The sequence below is a fragment of the Erithacus rubecula genome (genome assembly GCF_903797595.1).
Source record: "Erithacus rubecula genome assembly, chromosome: 2".
Classification (NCBI taxonomy): domain Eukaryota; kingdom Metazoa; phylum Chordata; class Aves; order Passeriformes; family Muscicapidae; genus Erithacus; species Erithacus rubecula.
The window spans coordinates 518,461-540,686 of record NC_136685.1 but is presented as its reverse complement, the minus strand read 5'-3'; the positions used below and the strand labels follow the sequence as shown (position 1 = coordinate 540,686).

At 51.7% G+C, this 22,226-nt stretch overlaps 1 protein-coding gene across 1 annotated transcript; it reads right to left on the bottom strand.

The window, feature by feature from the left end:
- Window positions 1-669: 669 nt before the first annotated feature.
- On the bottom strand, window positions 670-21,029 carry HADHA (hydroxyacyl-CoA dehydrogenase trifunctional multienzyme complex subunit alpha). Its single transcript, XM_079298310.1, has 18 exons — window positions 20,928-21,029; window positions 19,751-19,884; window positions 18,540-18,678; window positions 17,528-17,647; window positions 17,343-17,445; window positions 13,003-13,125; window positions 12,345-12,463; window positions 11,593-11,649; window positions 8,901-9,010; window positions 8,085-8,219; window positions 7,132-7,303; window positions 6,713-6,799; window positions 5,206-5,346; window positions 4,095-4,163; window positions 3,686-3,881; window positions 3,243-3,357; window positions 2,303-2,448; window positions 670-1,177 (listed from the first exon to the last, which is right to left on the bottom strand). The coding sequence occupies exons 2-18, from the start codon at window positions 19,837-19,839 to the stop codon at window positions 1,032-1,034; spliced, it is 2,067 nt and encodes a 688-aa protein (XP_079154436.1). The 5' UTR covers window positions 19,840-19,884; window positions 20,928-21,029; the 3' UTR covers window positions 670-1,031.
- Window positions 21,030-22,226: the final 1,197 nt, after the last annotated feature.

Sequence of the window (22,226 nt, the reverse complement as noted above, 5' to 3'; positions counted from 1 at the left end):
CTCCTGAGAAGGATTCATATCCCCCTCCAAGGGCAGATGCTGCTGTCAGAGCTGTTCCTTGGGGGGCTGCAAGGAAGCCCCCTCAGCCTGAGGGATCCCAGGCCCTGCTCCCAGAGCAGGGGCAGGTTCTGGGAATGCTGAACTGCCCAGGAGGACTGAAGGCTGGTTACCAGCCCCATGCCTCACCCAGCACTCAGCAGAGGCAGATGAGATGATGTCTTGGCCCAGTTTTAGTCTGGGAGGTTTGAAGGACAGGGAGAGGTGACAGGAAGAGCAGTAGCATTCAGCTCTTGGCCCAAGGCCTGCCAGGGAGCAGGAAAATGGCTGGAAGCTGGAAAGGAAGCCAGGGAGGGGGGGCAGACCAGTGACAGGCGCCTGGAGATTTAAAGCCTTTTAGTTTAACTTGATCTCTCCCCACGGGGGGCCCTTCTGGCCCTTGGCTGCTCCATCTGCAATTACAGGCAGGTCCATCTGCCAGGATCACCTGCCAGGATCACCCTGCAGCAGAGGGAGCTGCAGGCTCCTCACAGTCCCCGAGTGATGGCAGAGGTGACAGTGCTGTCCTGCACTGCTGCCATCCTGCCCCTCCATGGGACCCAGCACACCATGGACACTGAACCATTGCCTGAGTCAAACCCTTCCCTTAGGGAGACAGAGGAGAAGCAGGAGTCCAAACTCAGGAGATGGGGCTTTATTTTGGTGGATGTTTATGGAAAGGCAAGGCCTCGGTTCCAGCCACAAGCTGGATGCTACTGGCCAGACTGGGAGCTCTGGAGGCCAGGCATGGAGGTGGAGGCAGCAGGAATTCCCTCCCCCAGCACAGAGCCCCCAGACCCAGCTGGCACAGGACGGATGTGCCCAACACACAGTGGCTGATAAGGCACTTGAAATGACTACAAGCCATAAGGCAACCAGCTGCCCCCCTCCTTCCCCTCCTCTCCCGGGAGCTTTGGAGATTAACCTATGGAGAATGGGATGTTGTGGGGAGCCAGGGCCCAGCTGGAGGAGCTGTTGGGGTGTCACCAGCCACCTCACTGGTGGAATTTCTTGCTGGGGCTGTTGGCGTGGTCCAGCAGGAGCTGGCAGGGTGTGAACTGGCTGCCGTACACGGCCTCGTACTTGCGCAGTTTGTCCACGAGCCGCTGGGCGCCGTACGAGTCTGCAAACCTGAAAGGACCTGTGGGGACAGGGACACAGCTGGGACAGGGACAGGGACACAGCAGGGACAGGGACACAGCTGGGACGGGGACACAGCTGGGACGGGGACAGAGCTGGGACGGGGACAGAGCTGGGACGGGGACACAGCAGGGACGGGGACACAGCAGGGACGGGGACACAGCAGGGACGGGGACACAGCTGGGACGGGGACACAGCTGGGACGGGGACACAGCTGGGACGGGGACACAGCTGGGACGGGGACACAGCTGGGACGGGGACACAAGCACCAAAGAGCCTGGAAAGGTCCCAGCATCCAGAAGCAATGGCTTTGTCCCATTCATCCTTCTCCACAAGAGACCCCCCAATTTCTCAGCAGGGTAAGGCAGGACTCTGCTCCCTGCTCACCTGAGCTGGGCAGAAGCACTTGAGTGCTGCATGGATGGTTTCAGTGGGAAGGGACCTCAAAGCCCATCCAGTCTCACCCTGCCATGGCAGGGACACCTCCCACTGTCCCAGGTTGCTCCAATCCCCAATGTCCAACCCGGCCCTGGACAGTTCCAGGGATCCAAGGGCAGCCACAGCTTCTCTGGGCACCTTGTGCCACCCTCCAAGGGAACAATTCCTTCCCAATATGCTGTCTAACCATGGGAAGCCACTCCCCATTGTCCTGTCCCTCCAGGTCTTTGTAAGAAGCCCCTTGGGGCTGCTCCCTCAGTCTGAACTTGGTTCAAGGAGGGAGGAGGGAAAGCACCACCTTGGGTCCAAGAGCCCTTGGTGAACTCCAGCAGCAGTGGCAAGAGACAGCATCAGAATCATGGAATTATTTAGGGTGGAAAAGCCCTTTGAGACTATTGAGTCCAAAGATTTCCCAGCAGTGCTGCGACTACCACTATATATATATATATATATATATTTGTACTACCCATGTCCCCAAGTGCCACATGCTTAGAGCTTTTAAATCCTCCAAGCATGGGGAGTCCAGCCCTGCTCTGCACATGAATTATTCCATAAAGGAATTATTCCCAATATCCACCCTCCTTGCTTGGGAAGCCATTTCCTCAGGCTGCAGCTCAAACCTGGCCTTGCCACACAGCTGCAGCCCATGGGGAGCTCTGGAGGCCAAAGCCCAGCTCAGAGCACTCACCTCCCAGGCAGGGGGGGAAGCCCAGGCCAAAGACAGCCCCGATGTCCCCCTCCAGGGGGTTGCTGAGGATGCCCTCCTGCAGGCACATGGCTGCCTCGTTGACAAACCGCGTCACCAGGCGCATCTGGATGTCCTCGTCCGAGCAGCTGTGGGACAGAGGCTGTGACAGCTGGCCAGGGGCAGCACAGGGGGACACAGAGCCAGCCCTGGGAGTGTCCCAGTCCCCATGAGGATCAGGGCTGAGCTCTGTGATGTGTCCTGAGGCAGGCACTCAAAAACAGGCAATGGCTGAGTTTGGAAGGGATCACTGGGGCCTCTTGTCCAACCACCATACTCAAGCAGGGTTTCCTGGAGGATGCCACTCAGGATTGTGTCCAGATGGATTTGGAATAAAAGTAAGGGCTTGATCAGCCTCTGTGTTCAGCAGTGTCATGGAATCACAGAATGGTGTGGGTTGGAAGGGACCTTAAAACTCATCCAGTGCCACCCCTGCCATGGGCAGAACATCTTCCATTATCCAAGGTGGTTCCATGACCCAATGTCCAGCCTGGCCCTGGGCACTGCCAGGGATCCAGGGGCAGCCACAGCTGCTCTGGGCACCCTGTGCCAGCCCTGCCCACCCTGCCAGGGAACAATTCCTGCCCAGGATCCCACCCAGCCCTGCCCCCTGGCACTGGGAGCCATTCCCTGGGTCCTGTCCCTCCCTGCCTTGTCCCCAGTCCCTCTGAGCTCTCCTGCAGCCCCTTCAGGCCCTGCCAGGGGCTCTGAGCTCTCCCTGGACCCTTCTCCTCTCCAGGTGAACAACCCCAGCTCTCCCAGGCTGGCTCCAGCCCTTGAAGCACCATGTCCCTCAAAAACCACCTGATGCACCTTGTGCTGCTGCTTAGAGCACAAGGGGCTGAGCAGGGCAGGAGCCAGCCCCTCACACACAGATACTCACACTTCAGGATTTGCTGGCACCCTGAACTTTTGCAAGATCTCATCCATGCCAGAATTGACACTCCTGTTCTTCACTCCCTCCTGGTACACATAGAAGCCTTTCCCTGCCTTGCGACCTGCAGGGATCAAAGCACACAAGTCAGCTCCTGCCACCTTGGCTCTTGTTCTGGAGCAGCTCCTCCCAGCACTCAGCACCTCAGAGCACACATCTGCTGCCTCAGCATGGGCACAGGGAAGAGACCCAGCTCTACCTCACCCCTTGGCAAGATGCTGCCACTGTGCCAGGCTCTCATGCCTTCTCTAGGTCCAGAGGACCAACAGCAGCACTGCTTTGTGGGAGGGATTCCTGCTCCACTCCCAAGGCTCTACTCCCACCGATGGCTGCTGTTGCCTTCCCTGGAGCAGAGAGGACACCCTTCAGCTGAAACCACTTTAGCAGCTCACCTAAGAATCCCTTCTGCACCATGAGCTTGAAGAGGTCGATGCTGCCCCCTCCGAAGCGCTGGCCGAAGGCCTTGCCCAGGTCCTCGGCCACGTGGGTGGCCACGTCCACGCCCACCTCGTCAATCAGCGTGGCCGCGCCCACCGGGAAGCCGAAAGCCGTGGAGATGGCATCCACCTTCTTTGGGTCGATGCCCTCCTGCAGGATAGGAGGGGAAGGGATGGGATCTCGGGAGGAGGTGCTAAAGAGCCAGTGTGGGGCAGAGAGCCCAGCCCCCGTGACTGACTGCAAACAGGAGCTGAGAGCAGGCTGGGGACAAGCAGCAGACCCAGGGCTGCTGACCCACATCCTGTCCTGAAGCAATTTCCATGACTCATCTGGGGGATGCTCAGTAGCTGAGGACACACTCACCTGGAGAACTCGGACCACCTCGGACAGCATTGGCCCCAAGCACCTGGTGGTGTAGAATCCAGGCCCATCCTGGGGAAAGCAGTGCAGCAGGTGAGCTCTTGGCAGCACCAGAACTGTGGTTCACAGCCCAGGCTGCACTTCACACACCCCAAACCCCAAATCTCCTACACTATGGTACTGCTAGAAGAGCTTTGGGGGCTTTTTTCCCTGTAGAGCCCAGCAGTGTCTGCAGTTTTCTATGAATTTACTCCCCAGAAGTTCCCATCCCAGTGTTTTTATTTGAACTAGTTACACTAGTTTTATTGAACCTGCAGGGCCAGAGCAGGCTGGTGAAGGAAAGGGTGCTCAGCACAAGGTAAATCACCATAAGCCAGTTCCACCTCTGCTGCTCCCCAACAGATGAGCTGCAAACTGCCCTTCAGGGAGGCAGCTGAGGTGGGGATGAGGCTCAGGGAAGCAGCACTGTGTCCCCACTGGTATTTGGAGATGCCCAGAGCACTTTCTGACAAGCCAGCTCTCCCAGAACTGCAGGAGAGACATGTTCAGCATTGCTGGCAACCTCAGGAATCAGGAAAAAGGCAGGGACACTCTCCTCTGTCTCAGGCTGCTCCAAGCCCTGGCTAATCTGGCCTTGGACAATTCCAGGAAAGGGACAGCCACAGTTTCTCTGTGCCAGGGCCTCCCCATCCTCACAGGGAACAATTTCTCCCCAATATCCAACCTAAATCCACTCTTCCATGTATTCCTGCCCCTGTCCCTGAAGATGGAACCCAGCAGAGGGGGGTTCCTGCTCCCTGCCCCTCTGTCCTTGCAGCCTGCCAGGCAGCTGAGGTGGTGACAGCCCTGTGCAGGCTGTCTGGGATGCAAGCTGTGTGGGGCAGGAGTGCCAGCTCCTCCTGCTGGCCCTGCACGTGTGCCTGGTGCCTTCCCATGCTCTGAGGAACATGTGAGGATCACCTGGGCACTTCTGCCCTCCCCTTGCACTTCTCAGAGGAGCAGCCAATCCCAGTGTGCCCACAGACACGTTTCACCCTCCTCTCAGTGCACAAAACCCCTTTCATTTCCTACCCAGCCCCTGCACTGCCCACTGCTGTGTGCAGTGTCCCCTCACCTTCACCACAATGACAACTTTGCCCTGTTTGAGGCCAACAGCAACAGCAGAGGCCGCCGTGTCCTTGGAGGTTTTGTCTGTGGTGATGATTTCCAGCAGCTGCATCTTGTCAACAGGGGAGAAGTAGTGCATCCCAATCACCTGGCAGAGGGAAGAGCTGGCTTCAGAGGGATCCTGGCTCCCAGAGGAATCAGCTGGGCACACTCTGTATCCCTCTATGACAGGAGTGCCCTCCAGTTCCCTTCTCTCTTTTCCCAAGGACACAGCACATGCCCAGGAGCTCTTGCCTTTGAGGATGAAGGTACAATTTTTACAGGAGCACTTTACAGTTAAATCTGCCTGGGAATCCTTGAGCTCATCCCCAGGGAAATGATGAGCATGGTGTGACCTGGAGGGGCACCTGAGCAGGCAGGGCAGCCCCACCCAGCTGCTGTGTGTGCTGGGCTCAGACTGCAGCAGCACTCAGAGCCCCTGTGTGCTGTCTGTGAATGCCTTTGGTGAGGAAGTGAATTTAAGGATGAGATTTAAGGCTTCTATCCAGAAACTCATTAGAGAGGGAAGTGCAGCCTTCAGGGAGCAGTGTTTGAGTGGAGATTATCCTGCTGTGTGAATGTGACCATGCCATCAGTGTGTCACCTTCGTGCCTCCTGGCAGCCACACTTGGCACCAAGCCCTGGGTAAGTCAGAGGCACCTTGCTGAGCTGCAGGCTGCAAAGCTAATTAAAGAAAATGTGCTAATTAGTTAACTGACTTCCTATGAGTTTCCCCCATAAGAGCCATTGCACAGGCAATTTAAACAGCAAGAGGATGTTAATTGGAAGGATGAACAAATGAGGCTCAGTTGGCAATCTGGATGCTACAGAGGTCCCACAGCAAATGAGGAAGAGGCTCAGCAGGGTGACAGGAACCTCCAGCAGGTCACCTCACACTCCCAGGCAGCACAGGTACCCCTGCAGGGCAGCCCACTGTAGGAATCAGTGCTCCTGCTCAGATGGACTGAGGCTGCAAAAGCCCTGCAAGATCACAGAGTCCCACTGTGTCCCCAGCCCAGAGCACTGAGTGCCACATCCAGCCCTTCCTTGGACACCTCCAGGGATGGACACTCCAAACCTCCCTGGGCAATCCCTTCCAATGCCTCACTACTCTTTCCAAGAACAAATTCCTCCTGATGTCCAACCTGAGCCTGCCCTGGAACAGTTTGAGGCCATTTCTTCTCACCCTGTTCCTGTCCCCTGGACCACAGCCCAAGCCCCACTTGGCTCCAGCTTTCCACAGCTTCTCTGTCCCCATGTGCAGCAGCACTTTCTGATGTGTGCTGAGCTGCCCCACCAACATCCATCACCCTTGGGGTGAATCCACCTTCCCCCTGCCCTCAGATCACGAGCTCCTTGCTCAAAGCTTGCACTGGCAGCACAGGAGGAGCTGTGTCATGTCCTGAGGAGAGAGCACAAGGTCTCCAAAGCAAAGCCACCCCACCGTGGACAGCTCTGTGGCTGTAGGGACTCACCTTCTCTGGCCTCTTGCTGGCAGCAGCAATCTGGCTGATGGGGAGGGCAGAGGTGTTACTGGCAAAGACACAGTGAGCAGGGATCACCTGGAGGGGACAAAGGACACTCTGAATAAAACAGAGGGACAGCAGGTGAAGGCCTGCAAGGTGTGGAGATACCAGAGGACATCACTGTCACATCAATCACATTGTCACTGCCACATCAGACAAAGGGAAGGTTTGTTTGGAGCACTCTCAGGAATTGGGGAATGTCAGCACCAGTTCCTTATTGAACAGGGAACTGGTACATTCCCAGTGAACAGAAAAGCTGACCATGATTTAGACCATGTCCTGGTGGTGTAAAGAAGCCAACTGCAGCACAAAGGGGAGGGGACAAGCCCTGGGGACACCAGCCAGTCCTGCTCAGGACTGATACTCACAGCCTCCACCTCCTTCAGCACTTTGTGTTTGATGTTGATGTCCTCAAACACGGCCTCAATGACCATGTCTGCCTTCTCAAAGCCCTTGTAGTCCAGCTGCCCCATCAGGTTGCTGAGGATGGAGTCCCTCTCAAATGATGTCAGGCTCTTCTTCTTCACCTTGCTGTTGAGCCTAGGGAGGGACAGCCCTGTCACAGCTCCTGAGAGGACCAGCCAGGCTGCTGGAGGGGCAGCACAGGGATCCCTCCTGTCTCCCTCCCAGAGCTGGCACCCAAAACTCCATCTCCAGCCCAACAGGACTGTCTCTCTTGTGTTCTGACCCCTCCTTCCACAGGAGAGCTCAGCTCAGCTGAAGGTCAGTCACTGACATTCCTTATGACACACAACTGAGAAATGTAACTGCAGCAATATATCCCAGCAATATATCCCAGCACCCTGCATCAGGGATCACCTGGGAGGGACAAGGGACATGACACAGTGAGCAGGGATCGCCTGGGGGGGGACAAGGGACATGACACAGTGAGCAGGGATCCCCTGGGAGGGGACAAGGGACATGACACAGTGAGCAGGGATCACCTGGGGGGAACAAGGGACATGACACAGTGAGCAGGGATCACTGGGGGGGGGACAAGGGACATGACACAGTGAGCAGGGATCACCTGGGGGGGGACAAGGGACATGACACAGTGAGCAGGGATCACCTGGGAGGGGACAAGGGACATGACACAGTGAGCAGGGATCCCCTGGGGGGGGACAAGGGACATGACACAGTGAGCAGGGATCACTGGGGGGGGACAAGGGATACCACAGTGTCCTTGACACAGGGGACATATTAAAATAAGGCTTTTCTGTGACATCCAGCAGAAAAGCAGTGTCAGGAGCTCCTGATGCTGAGAGCAGAGGAGAGCTGTGACTAAAGGCAGCCCAGAGCAGATCCCCCTGAACTCACATACCCCTTGTAGACCTGCTGCTGGCCTCTGTCCAGACCCTTCTGTGCTGTGTCCTTCAGGATGGTCTTGATGCCTTTATCCACAGAGACCTGGGCAATCCCAGCTCCCATGAGCCCTGCTCCCAGCACAGCCAGAGTCCTGCAGGGAAGGAAGGACCAAGGGGACACATTCAAAGATGGACATGGCTAAACTCTCCTGTCCTCCACCCAGGCACCACCTGAGTGAGGCCTCCAAACTGCAGTGATTCAGCCAAAAGCAGTGTTTAGAATAAAAAATGTACAATATTTAGCTGAAAACACAGTAGATAGTTTTTGTTCATTTGCCTTCAGAAGGTTAATCTGGTATGAACAAAGGTAAAGCAATATAAACCTTAAGGAGCTGAAGAATGGAGCTTTCATGGGCTTGTTATTGATTTTTAATGATGCCAGCTGCCACAAGCAACAATAAAATTGAGAGGTTTTTGTGCATTTTTAAAAAGTACCAAATTTGGACCAAAGCAGTTTGTGTGGTGTTAATTACTGCTTGATATATAAAGTAATTAATGCAAGACTAGTTCCTTCTTTTTCCTTCCATATTTTTGCTATTTTAATGTATCTATGAAGTTCTATTATTATTTCTAAGTAATGATTTATAGACTGTAAGCTGGAGGAGACAAATAATGTTATGATACAGATTCTCTTCCTAGGCATAGAGAATCACTTCCCAGTTGTCCCAAACAGTGAATTGGAAACGTGTGCTCTGATGCACAGCTCAGTCAGTCCCAGCAGCCTTGCAGAGCTCCTCCAGCTGCTCCTTCAGGCACCCCACACTGGCACTTACTTGACCTCTTTCTGAGGGGTCCCAAACTTGTTCTTCTTGCAGTGCACCTGCCCGTGGTAGAGCCCCATCAGTGCCTTGGATTCCTTGGTCATTGCAAGTTGGCCAAAGCTCTGGAAGAAAAGGGAAGAGGGAAGCAGAGGTTTTCCCACTGCTTGTTGGGATTAAACAGCTGTCTCAGTGCCAAACAAAAACATGGCAAGGGGAGAGACAGGCACTGTGTGACTGCACAGGTGAGCAACCTGGAGAGAAAAGGGACAAGGGACCAGCTCAGATCTGAGGAGAGGCACCTTCTGGGCTCAGCACAGCCCATCCTGCACCACCACCTCCTCCCCTACAGCACAAGGAGCTGCTGCAAAGCCCACAGGAGGCAGCAGAGCTGCCCCAGGGCTGGAGCCCCTCTGCTCTGGAGCCAGCCTGGGAGAGCTGGGGGGGCTCAGGGGAGAGGAGAAGGGTCCAGGGAGAGCTCAGAGCCCCTGGCAGGGCCTGAAGGGGCTGCAGGAGAGCTCAGAGGGACTGGGGACAAGGCCAGGGAGGGACAGGACCCAGGGAATGGCTCCCATGGGTGGGATCCTGGGCAGGAATTGTTCCCTGGCAGGGTGGGCAGGGCTGGCACAGGGTGCCCCTGGATCCCTGGCAGTGCCCAAGGCCAGGCTGGACACTGGGGCTGGGACAGGGGGAGGTGTCCCCATGGCAGGGGTGGCACTGGGTGGGCTCTGAGAATGATTCCAGTTCCTCAGAGACAGGACTGGACTTCCCTGACATGAGACCCTTCCTGCCCCACATCCACCCCCCATTAACTGGGGCCACTGTCCCCACAGATCCAGGTGGAAGGACCCTGTCCCCAGGCTTTGACAAAAATCCTTACAAACATGTCAGTTCTCTCTGACAGCAGCAGCCTGATCCTATTTTCAGAAAATCACAGGCAATAAAATCTAAGGCCTGCACAACCTCCCAGCACTCAGCACGAATGTTCTGAGGAACACAAAGCATCAGCACACACAAAACAAAGGCTGGCTGAGCCAGGTCTGCCAAGGAAAAGCAGGGAATGTGGTTTGGAGCAGGCTGTACCTTCCTTCACCACTGCTCTGTGAGTTCAAATACCTAAAACAAAGCCTGGAAGAGAATCTACAAACTCCTGTGCTGGGGGGAAGAGAGGGAGGCAGTAAAAAAGCCACAACACTGACACTTATTATTCTTCAGGGGTTCTGGGAAGATCTCCATCCTGCTGCTGTTCTGGGAGAAAAAACCCCATTCATTCTTTGCTGTAAGGAACAGAGTATCCCAAGGCTTTTATTCAGCACCAGACCAAACGTGGGTGGAATGCACAAGCAGCAGGGATGGGGCACAGCCAGGAGGGCACTGCTGAGGTGACAGCTACAGCTCAGCCCAGCCTTGGCACCAAAAGGAGCTTCAAAGCACATCAGGGAAGAGGGAAATGGATGGATTTCACCAGTATTTAAGGGGAAATGACCTTGGGGATGACCCAAATACAGAGAGAATCAGATGGAAGCTGGCAGTGCCCAGGTAACCCCACCTGTGACTGTGCACAGCCAAAACTGCCTCTGTGGCACCAAAAATAACAAACTGGAGCACAGCTGTGCCAAAACCAGGACAAAATAATTAGGGATGGGTTGTTTATGATGGCAGGGAAAGGCAGGGGTGAAGATGGCTGAGGAAACAAAAACTTTGTGTGTGTGTGTGGAATAGAAAGGTCACACACAAGCTCCTGGGGAGGACACTTGCCTGCTCCAGCCCTGAACCTACCCACCAAATTCTCAATTAAACACCTTCAATTAAACTCTATTCTATTTTTCCATGTGTCCTTGCAAAGCTCAAGCAGGACTGGATGGTGTTTAGAACATGGTCAGATGAGTGAGAGATGAAACATCTACAGCCAGCTCCTAGTGGGGGTGGGGTGTGGAAACCCAAAATTCCAACATGGAACCTCAGTTCTGCTCCCTCACCCAGGAGGAGCAGCATCTATCACCCACAAACTGGGAGTGTTCCTGCCAGGCCAGGCTGGATGGGGCTTGGAGCACCCTGGGGTAGGGGAAGGAACCCTGAAGCCTGGGAGTTTGAAACTTTTTGTGCTTTCTGGCATTGACCCCCAAAATAACACTGCTGTGGACTTGAGGCATTGGAGAAAGCCACAAAAATTAAAGTGATGAAGTTAGAATCACTGGTGTGTAGTTTAAATAAAAATGTGTAATATCACATGCTGAAGGGTTTGGAATTTGGGAGTTTTAGAATATAGTGATAGGTATGGGACAAGAAATTCTAGAGTGTTGAATTCTTCCTTCTTCTTGGTTTTAAGTAGTAGTTTTTAGTTAGATAGAAAGTACTGCTCATACTGTGAGTGTGTATTTGGTCATTAGATCAAAAGTACAAATAATATAAGTGTTAGTTTTTAATTTAATAGTTAAGCCTTAAAACATCTTGTAACAAGCAAAACACAGCTCAAAATGTATTTTGAATTTTGTCATTTTTAACTTGTTAGCTACAAGTGCTGCAGCACTCACTGTAACAGATAAAAATTAATAAACAACTAAGTGCAAACACAAAACTCAGTCTCTTGTACTTCAATCCCAACTCTGACTAAAGGCAAAGGAAAAAAGAAAATTAAAATCTGTGGGTAAACACAGATCCTCTGACCAAACCAGTATCTGACCCTGCCAGGATCTCCTCTCCTTACCTGGGATTCAATGAGGTATCCAGCATCCCTCCCCTGATCCAGACCAGTTTTTACAACCTAAAAAGCAGTAAAGACACACCACAGTTCAGTCATGGGGCAAACACACACTTGGACAGGATTCCCTGTTGTCTCCCCAACATTCAAGGCACATTTCAGACTCCCTGAGTGCTGTCCCTGCTCCCTGAGCAGAGCTGTGTCACCTGTGCTAGCACAGGACAGGTGAGGAGTTTACCACCAGGTGTCATTCCTTGGGGTTTTAGGAACTGTGCTCCTGTCATGTCACTGTTCTCTGAATCCTTCACAGGTTTTAGAGAAGTCTTGGCAACAACTTCAGTAGTGAAAAGTCATTTTACAATAAGGATTCATTCACAGACTGTCTGTAACAGGAAGTCTGTGTAACAGAGGGGACTAATACAGTATTATGTAATTAGTGCTGTGAAAATTGCAGCAATTTCTATTTTTATGGTGCTTAATAGATCTCCTGAATCCCTCAGAGACTGGGGGAAAACTGCAGCTGAAAGTCTCATGGACAAAACACTCCAGCTAAGCCTTCCCTCAGCTGGGATTGCTGCTCTGCCCCTCACTGGTGATCATATTCTGGGCAGTGGTTCTGAATTCTACCCCACAGCCAGCACTCCTCAGAACTGATCTCTGTGAGGATGAGGATGTTGGATGGATTCTGAGGAAGGATCACCCTCCCTCTGCCTGTCCCACATAATCCCACAGATCCAGCTGCCCTGCAGGGGGGTTACCTCAATGATCTTCAGAGGAGCAGGGTAGAGCCCTTTGGTTTGCTTTTGAACTTTGCCCTCCACTGTCTTGTAAACTTGCTGCCTGACGAAGGGAAGAGCCATGGCATAGTCTGTTAGCCCTGCAAGGTGGGACAGAAACACAACAGGGGTCAGCACAGTGCTGCAGCACAGCCAGCCTGCCAGGATGCACTGCAGAGCTAATGGGACACAAATGGCAACATCTGCACCAGAAATGTGCACCTGAAACCCAGGCACAGGCACCACAGCTGGTGACAGACTGAGCCCCAGGAAGCAGAATTCCCAGAGATGTCCCCATTTCTGGGCTGTGCTGCTGAGGATCAGCATGGAGCAGTCCCATGTACTTGTGTTCATGAGTTTGGTACAGAATTTGCCACTAAAACTCTGCATCTGGACAGTCCCTGGAGGTACCTCTGCTCCCTCTCACTCCTTAAGGCCTGGCTCCCTTCCAGCAGCCTCAGAACCCACCATGCCCAGCTCAGCAGGGTTTTCTTTACCACCCCACATGGCTCAAGGGATGATTCCAACATGAAATAACTTGCTTTTGAAATGGAATTAAGCAGGAGCACAAACACATCCTGGAGAAGGCAAGCTGGATGACACTCACTGCTGTCCCTTGGGGTTTTCCATGCTGACTTACTCTGCATGAGCCCTCTGGATTTCTTGGCAGACACAGTCTTGTTAGCCAGTCCCCTGGCAAAGCCAATGGCCACCTCCTCCAGGTACTCAATTGTTCTTGCCTCAGGAGCTGTCAGTCCTGGCCCTGGGGAGAGCAAAAACACAGCACAAATTATCCCTGAGGGATGGGCATGCAGGGAAACCAGCACCAGACACATGATGGGCTTTGAACTGCTCCCACTCCATTGATGTTGGGACCCAGAAAAACCAGGATTTCTGTGCTTTCTGGCACTGACCCCCTGGAGAACACTGCTTGAGACCTGAGGCCTTGGAGAAGCTTCCAAATCTGAGTGATGGAGTTAAAATCATGGCTGTGTAATTAAACAGAAGTGTGTGATTTCACACAGTGAAGGGTTTGGAAGTTGAAGGTTTTATAACACAGTAACAGGTATGGGACAAGATGGAGGATTTTGGGTGTTGTTTTCTTTCTGTCTTCTTCCTTCTTCATGATTTCAGATAGTAAATTTTGGTTGGACAGTGCTGCACTACAGGTCACAGGAGTTTGGTTAATGGGTCAAAAGTATAAATAATATAAGTTTTAATTCTTTATTGGATTATTGAGCTTTAAAAGACCTTGTAACTAGCTGGATTCAGCCCAAATTTGCTCACTTTTAACTGGTAGCTAGAAGAGTTACAAAACTCTCAGTGCTTTAGATAAGATTTAATAAACAACCAAGCTCAAACATGAGAAATTCATCTCCTTCACATTTTAATCCTGACTCTGAGTGAAGACAGAAGAAAATGAAGACAAGCCACTAATGAAGTGGTGCAGACACCACCTTTACACATTCCCTACTCCTGTTTGGCTTTTCCTGGGTATAACCAACACTGGAAAGGGACCATAAGAAAGCCCCAGGGGATTTATACAGAGGGCATTGTGCAGAAATCCTGGAATGACATCTCCCAGTGGGAGAAGGGCCAAGTTACACCCAACTCTGCAACCACATCAGGCTGCTCAGGGACCTTCTACCAGCCTCTGGACACCTCCAAGGACAGAGGTTCTGTGACCTCTCTGGAAATGTGTTCAGCTCCTGACCATCTTTTTGCCACTTGTGCTCTTTATTCCTCAAACTTGACAGAACTGCAGGCACCTGGAATATGAGGGAACTGAAGTCTCCTCCTTTTCTCTCCCTCTCCTCCTCCCCATCCCTGGAAGTGCCTGTGCTGGAGCCAATGTCCAACCAACTCCAACCTTTGAACTCAGTGCAGGAAACCTCTCACCTGCTTTAGTTACTGCAACACCTGGCCCAACTTCAGGCTGTCCCACAATGAAGCAAGCCAGCACAAAACCAGTTTTAGCAGCCTCTGAGGGTGGTTGCACAATTTCCAAGCACTGGGATCCTCATTTCCAGACAATTGTATCATCAGGACAGGAGGACACAGCACAGGGCTGATCAGGGAGCTGTGAGGCTGCCAGGGGCAAACTCTGAGTCATTAATGACAGAGCAGTGCCTGGTGAAGCTGCACAGGGCCCCCAATTGCACCCTGGAGCTAAATGTGCAGCTTTGGGCTGAACAAACCTGGTGAGATCACAACCCTGCAGCTGGGCAGGGCCATTCACCTTCACACAAACTGCTCCAAACACACCCAGACACTGCAGAGTCCTCAGAGCTAAGGGAACACCCCACAGACACCCCAACAGAGGAGACAGGTTAAATCCAAAATGAGAAACTCCCCCCCACTATTCTCCTCCTCCACAAAAGGCTGAGGTCTTCAGCTGTGAGGTTTTAATCACAGAATCTCAGAATTGTTTGGTTGGGATGGAAATGTTAAAGGTCAGGCCATGGCAGGGACACCTCCCACTGTCCCCAGTGTCCAGCCTGGCCTTGGGCACTGCCAGGGATCCAGGGGCAGCCACAGCTGCTCTGGGCACCCTGTGCCAGCCCTGCCCACCCTGCCAGGGAACAATTCCTGCCCAGGATCCCACCCATGGGAGCCATTCCCTGGGTCCTGTCCCTCCCTGCCTTGTCCCCAGTCCCTCTGAGCTCTCCTGCAGCCCCTTCAGGCCCTGCCAGGGGCTCTGAGCTCTCCCTGGACCCTTCTCCTCTCCCCTGAGCCCCCCCCAGCTCTCCCAGGCTGGCTCCAGCCCTGGCAGCATCTCTGTGGCCCTTTTTGTTTCACCTCTCTGTGTAACAACTCGAGGGTTTTCACCCAGAAGCTGCTCCCTGCTGAGGGAGTCTCTCAGCAAGAAGGAGATAAAGCAGCACAAACACCCTGAGAGCTCAGGGAAGCTCCCTGTGGAAGTCTCCCTCCTGTCCTGGCAGAATGTCAGAGGCAGTCCAAGGAAAAACAGGCCAGACTAAACAACACAGTTGATTTAACAGGCAGCAGGCAGAATGTAGCTCAGAGCTGCTGCATAATTCAGCATTGCCTTTCAGCAATGCCCAGGGGGTTTTAGAGAATTCACTGGAAACCTGAGAGCATGAGAGACTTCACCAGCTTCCAAATTCTCTTCTCACCATTCAAGGCTGAGACCCTCAGCTTTATAACTTGATATAAATTCCAATATGTAAACCCCTGATTTCAAATTTTGAGTAGCTTGGATACATTACCAAGTGCTGGATTTTGATACTCTAAAGAAAATTTTCTGAAGAAAATTGCTTTTGTTTTGAAATCTGAGCTGTGAGAACCATTCAGAACCATATGATCCCACATATGTGGGTTTTCTTTACCTGCACTTAACTCCCAGTGTTTTGCTGTGTCCTAACCCTGGAGCTCTGAGCTGTCTGCTCCCATCTGCTTTGTTTTATAAATAGCACATGCCAGAACTGGATCCAGGGGATGCTGCAGAGCTCCCTGCTGAAGGAGAACTGACTGCATGGCCTGAAATTGCCTCCTGATTGATGGTGACTGTCTCCTTGCAAGCTTTCTGTCATCACTTAAAGCATCACCCCAGGTAGAGCTGCTCTCCCCAGACACAGAGTGAACAGGAACCCTCCTGGCACTGCCTGCTGTTTGGATAACAAGGAACACATCCAATATTTGCATGTCATTTGTATTTCTGTGTTCCTCCTACGTGCTTCTCTGGGCTGAGCCAGGATTCCCAGCAGCTCCTCAGAGAGCTCATGTTTCCTTTCAGCAGCTTGGGGTAATTGTGGGTAGAAGCAGCCACATTTGGGAGCTCTTAAAAAACAATTCACTTCTAAGCAAGTAGCAAGTGGGAGAGTTTATCCAGGCAGCAGGAAAGGGGGGATTGTGCCCCTGTGCCCAGGTGAGCCCCACCTGCAGAGCTGCCCCAGCCCTGGGGATTCCAACAGCACAAGGAGCTGGAGCTGCTGCAGAGCCCAGAGGAGGCAGCAGGGGATCAGAGGATGGAGCAGCTCTGCTGTGAGGAAAGGCTGAGAAAATGGGGATTGTTCACCTGGAGAAGAGAAGCTCCAGGGTGACCAAACTGTGACCTTCCAGTGCCTGAAGGAGCTGACAGGAAAGATGGAGACAAGGCAGGGAGGGACAGGGCACAGGGAATGGCTCCCATGGGTGGGATCCTGGGCAGGAATTGTTCCCTGGCAGGGTGGGCAGGGCTGGCACAGGGTGCCCAGAGCAGCTGTGGCTGCCCCTGCAGGGACTGGATGAGCTTTAAAGTCCTTTCCAAACCATTCCATGGGAACCAGCTGAGCCTGTGGCACAGCACAGGCACCAGGGCTCCCCTGGCACTGCTCTGGGTGGGCAAGCAGCAGCTTTTAATTTATTTTCTTTTCTTCAGCACCAGCAGTGTGTTCTGGCCATGCACAGCAGTGCCAGCTGGAGCAGTGGCTGCCATTCTAACTCCTGAGTGGGGCTGATGGCACCTCTTAGGAGGCTCTGGAAGGTTTGGACCTCAAACTCCTCATTTAATCACCTTCTAAGAAAGCTGCCCTAGTGAAAGAGCTCTGGGAGCATGGCATGATTCAGCAGCCTGCTCAGCACTTGGAATCCTGCAGTTTGCAGGGAATTTCTCCACCCAGCTGAGAGCCAGCTGGGAATTCCAGGTGCCTGCTCCTGTCAGGGATCACCATCTGCAGGCTGCACAAACACAGACATCACTCATCTATTGTCCTTCCATTAGAGGCTGCAATCTGTCCTCTGACATGATAAATGACAAATGTGGGCTCTTATCTGGATAATTAGCTTAAAGAGGAGACCAGCAGGCCTGCCCTCCATGCTGACCTCTCCTCTTCACTCAGCTACTGCAGCAGCCTCACATTTCAAGGTCCCTGTGCTTGTAAGGGATTCCCCACAAGATCTCTGCACACATTTTGATGAGGGGAGAGGTTCCCTGACAGGCAGCAGCACATCAGGGAACTGAGGGACACCAATTCTGACCTAGTGGTTCCACCAGCTGGTCAACCAGCCCCATCTTCTTGGCTCTGTCTGCACGGATGTTCCTCCCAGTCAGCATCATGTCAAAGGCAGCAGGAAGTCCCACCTAGAAGGGCACAAAGAGGAGTTCAGAGTGGGAGCCTGCCAGGCAGAAGGGGCTTTGGGGTCAAGTTTTTCCTCTTACTCACCATCTTTGGCAGCCTTTGAGTACCCCCTGCTCCAGGCAGGAGACCCAGCATCACTTCAGGTGTTCCCAAAACTGTTTTCCTGTCCTTTGTTGCTACTCTGTAGTGACAGGCAATGGCAACCTTAAGATGGAAAAGACAAGGAAAGGTTTCCCTGTGAAAGAGAACAGCAGAACTGGGCACCCACCCCACAGCTCTCCTGTCCCAATTCCTGTCTCAACTCCCTGTGTGCTCACTGATGGTTTCTTCTGGGGGATGATACCAATCAAATGTGAGATGAAACATCAAACTCCCAAGGTGATTTTAAATCTCACCTAGATCATCAAGGGCTTAATTAATGCACTACTCCAAAAGCACAGTCCCATCTACAGATCAGCCACAATTCCTGGTTTATCCCTGGACTGCCAAGTCCAGGTGAGTCAGCACAGTGGGTGCAAAAAACTTGAGAAATCACTACAAACTGAAAAGACTCTTCCAAGATGACACTGTTTTAATAACAACTCTGCTCCAGGAATCAGCAGAGCCTTGCAGTTCACAAAATCCTGGATGGAGATGACAAGGCAGAAGACCCAGCCAAGGTGCTGCTGGCAGGGTCCCCACACTCACCCCTCTCACAGCAGCCCCACAGAGAATGGAAGTTGCTGGGATACAAAACTCACTTCATCTGAAAAGCAGCAATTTCCAGGCTGAACTCTGCCAGCAGCATTGAAGCAGATCCAATGCCTGCTGGAAACAACCAGTTTTCCCTTGGACTCTCATCTAAATATTAGCCTGGCTCACACAGCTTCAGATTTGATTTGCTCTCTTTCCACAGCAGCAGCAGAACTCACATGGCAGGGCCCTGAAGCACAACCAAGCCATTAACCTGCCACAAACTCATTTACATGATATAATGAGGCCTCATCAGCTCCCAAATTCATCTCACAGTACCAGTCCTGCTGGAACCATTTGGGTAAGCAGAGAACCAGCAGAGTCAGCTCCCACTCCTGCTGGGAGCCCCAGGATTGCCCAGTACCTCTAGTCCTCCTCCCAGGCAGCTGCCACTGATGGCAGCAACCACAGGCTTTGGAGAGTTCTCAATCTTTTCCAGCATCTTCTGTCCATCCTCAGAGAGCTGAGTCACTTCCTGAGCAGTTTTGCAGGCTTCAAGCATGCTGGGGGGAGGAGAAGTGGATCAGGATGGGAAAAACACCAACAAAGGAACAGGAAAATGAGAGGTTTTGATGAGTTTGTCCCTGTTTCCCCACAATCTCCAGTGCCTGACAGGCAGGCAAGAGCTGTTTAGACCCCAGTTTTTGATCAGACAATACAGGGAGACTAAACCCAGCAGGGTCTGGTCTAAACCCTGCACATGGGCTGTGCCTGAGGCACTGAATGGGATCTCTTGTGCCAGGGCTCTTTGGGAGAGAAGGAAGGGTCACAGGAAGCCTCAAAACATTTGTCAGGAAGGGTGGAGGAAAGAGCCCAGAATCACTCCCCAGAGGAGCAGATGGCCATTGCTCTGATGCCACAGTGCCAATTAGAGACTCCATGTGCTAATTATCCTCCTGGAGGCTCACAGCCTTTGCCAGAGAGGAGTAATTTGGGATCCTGGAGGTGTTGAGGCCAGGAGACACCTCTTAACCACAGCCTGGCCTTTGCTCTGCTCACCTCCTTCCCTGCTGAACAGGGATGGAGCTTTTGTCCCTGGACAAAGCCAACCAAAAATGTCACACATTTGGAGGGTCTATTTTAAATTTACTTTCTTTCCTCAGAGCTTTCTGGCTTTTATTGTCTTTAAGCAACTATTCTGTCCTGTCAGTGTCAGCAGTAGGAGCCAATGACATTCCAGGTGCCACAGGATCATCCCACACCCTGGAAAAGTTACCCTGGGAGGCTGCTCGTGACAGGGCAGAGTGCCAAACCCTGCCCAAAACAGGGGCCAGGCTGGAAGGCTGCCAGGCACTCCAACCCAGCTTAAACCAGCCCTGCATGTGAATTATCCACTCTTGCTGTACCCCAATGGCCACCCCAGAGCCAGGATGGGTTTTCTTGGCTGCAGGAAGGAGTGACCAAGTGGCACAGCCAGGAGGGCTTTAAGGACCTGCCACATCCCTCTTTGCTGAGATCCTCACTTCATCCCAGCTGCTCTGAAACCCCCAGTGTGAGGATTTCACCCCAGGGAGATGTCAGGGCCAAACTGCTGGATTTCAGCAGCTCCATCAGCCCCTGAAGCCCTGTGCTTACTTGAGATCAGCCCCAGCAATGAAGGAGCCTGGCTTGGAGGAGATGAGCACGGCGCTCCTCACAGCCTCGTTGGCCCAGATCTCGTTCATGACATCAGTGAACTCTGCACTCAGCTGCTTGGACAGGGTGTTCACCTGGGAGAGAAGCAGCAAAGCAGCACCAGCAGTCAGCAGGAGCTCAGCTGGAACATCTGCTGCAAGTCACTTCAGCCTTGTGCTAGCACACAACCCACTCCAGGAGAAAACTCTGCAGCAGGGCACCTTCAATTAGGAAGTTTAACCTTCCCAACACTGGGTTTGTGGTCCCAAATGAACTCATAAACTGTTGGTTTTTTTTTTTTTCTGCATAATCACAGAATGGTTTGGGATAAAAAGGACCTTTCAAGGTCATTTCATCCAATTCCCTGCAATGAGCAGGGACACGTTCCCCAGATCCCTCTAGCTTTACTACAAGGCTGCAACAAGCAGGACAAATCCAGCCTGGGTTCTTTAGGTACCACCAAATCCTCACATAAAATAGAATATTTCAAGCCTCAGACTGCTGTTGCTGTTCAAAGAAAAGGAGTATATAAAAACCCCTACTCTGTTACAATTAATGAAAGATTTTTATAGCAGTAGTTAAATCTTTATCTTGTGTATCAGAGCAGCTCAGCTGCTTTGCTTTAAAAACCAGGTTTTGATTGCAAGCTCTACCACTGCTCATAAAGAGCATTTCCATCTGTGAGATGACATCTGAAATTCACTACTGCTTATGAGACTCCAAAATGCATTTTTAGATGTATTCCTTAGATGTCATTTACAGAGTTCCTGCCTCCTGGTACCTGAACAACTGCAACTGTGTTGACCTAGAAAATGAGAATTAGGTTCTATTTATATTGTATTCATGATAATATAATCAAATGCATTTATTGCAAATTACTGAAGTATGGACACATTCTTTTACTGACCTAAATAAAAGAGCTAAGCAAGATTTTATTAAAAAAAAAAAAAAAAAAGTTTTTTTTAAGATTTGGAACTTGTGCCTAGCAGAGATCCAAACGAGCTTAGCACACACAAAAGGCACCTCCAGATGTCTCATTAAAATCCCCAAATCTTCTTTTCCTACTCCTCCTTTGCTCTGAACTCTGTGAGGCTGCAGGTCAGGAGAGTTCTTAGGCTGCAGTGGGAATTTTGGGTACCTTGGAATTTGGTGTGTTGAAGCGCACGACAGCAACATCCCCTTTGATATCACAGCTGACGTGGGTTCTGTCTGCAAGCAAACACAAGGCTGGCCTCAGCTCCTGCTCCAGAGCATTTCAAGGGAAAAAAAATGGATTTTTACACTTCACACTTACTCTGGAGGGCAGTGGAGGTGGAGAGGTTTCGGCAGGAATAACCTAAAAAGGAGAAATCCGAGATGTTAAAGGAGTTCTCAGCCTCACTCTGCCCCAGCTGCCCCCACCTGAGCCAGTCCCTCCCCTCACAGCCTGACCTGTGCCCCAGCAGAGTCCAGAGCACTGCAGTGACTTTCCAGCACAGATCTCACACCCAGCAGGGCCCAGCTGAGAGCAGAAAAATGAAATCTCTCCTCCCAGCCAGCTGCCAAGGGATGCAGCAGGTGGCACAGGGAGCTCTGCCTTCATCATCCTCATTCCAACCTCTTCATGGGGATCCTCCTGCATTGGGGGAGCTGTCAAGGTGCTAACTGTACTACTTAGTGGCTTGCTTTTATTTTTTGTTTTTCTTTATGTAGTGTTAAGATTCAAAACCCAAAGGAGATGAATTTTCTCATGTCTGGGCTTGGTTGTTTATTAAATCTTATTTAAAGTACAGAGAGTTCTGCAATGTTTCTAGCTACCAGCTAAAAGTGATTTAAATGGAGGTGAACTTACAAGCTTTTAAAGCCAAACAGTCCAATAGAGAATTAACACCTATATTATTTACACTTTTGACCCAATAACCAAACTCCTGTGACCTGCAGTGCTGCACTATCCAACCAGAAACTGCTACTTGAAATCATGAAGAAGAAACAGAAAGAAGATAACACCCCAAATCTTTCATTTTGTCCCATACCTATTAACAGATTCTAAAACCTCAAATTCCAAACGCTTCACCATATGAAATCACACATTTCTATTCTAACCACACACCAGTGATTTGAACTCCATCACTCAAATTTGGAAGCTTCTCCAAAACTCCCAGGTTTCTGGGTTCCAACAGGGAGTTTCAAGGTGAATTCCCAGCAGATCAAACACACCTGTCCAGGATATTCCTGTAAAAACACACTCTGGTGTCAGCAAATGGGGCCAGGCCAGGTGTGACCACACAGATCTCCCAAGTTTCTCACTCATGAATCTCCTTTTCCTGCTCAGAAATTGTGCTTGAGCCCACCATCTCTCAGCACATAAATAAACCCCAGCTCCACTCAAACAACCTTGATCTTGACCCTGAGGATCCCCTAAGTCAGATCCAGGATGAATCCCTGCCAAAGCTGCTTA

What these genes read in the sequence shown, in the direction of transcription:
- HADHA (XM_079298310.1), bottom strand. Translation starts at nt 19,839, where the DNA reads ATGAACGAGATCTGGGCCAACGAGGCTGTGAGGAGCGCCGTGCTCATC. An exon ending in TGCTGAAGGAGGTGGAGGCT is followed by an intron (nt 6,800 to 7,131) that starts GTGAGTATCAGT and finishes TGTCCCCTCCAG; the next exon opens with GTGATCCCTGCTCACTGTGT. An exon ending in CCAGCAAGAGGCCAGAGAAG is followed by an intron (nt 5,347 to 6,712) that starts GTGAGTCCCTAC and finishes TCCCTCTGCCAG; the next exon opens with GTGATTGGGATGCACTACTT.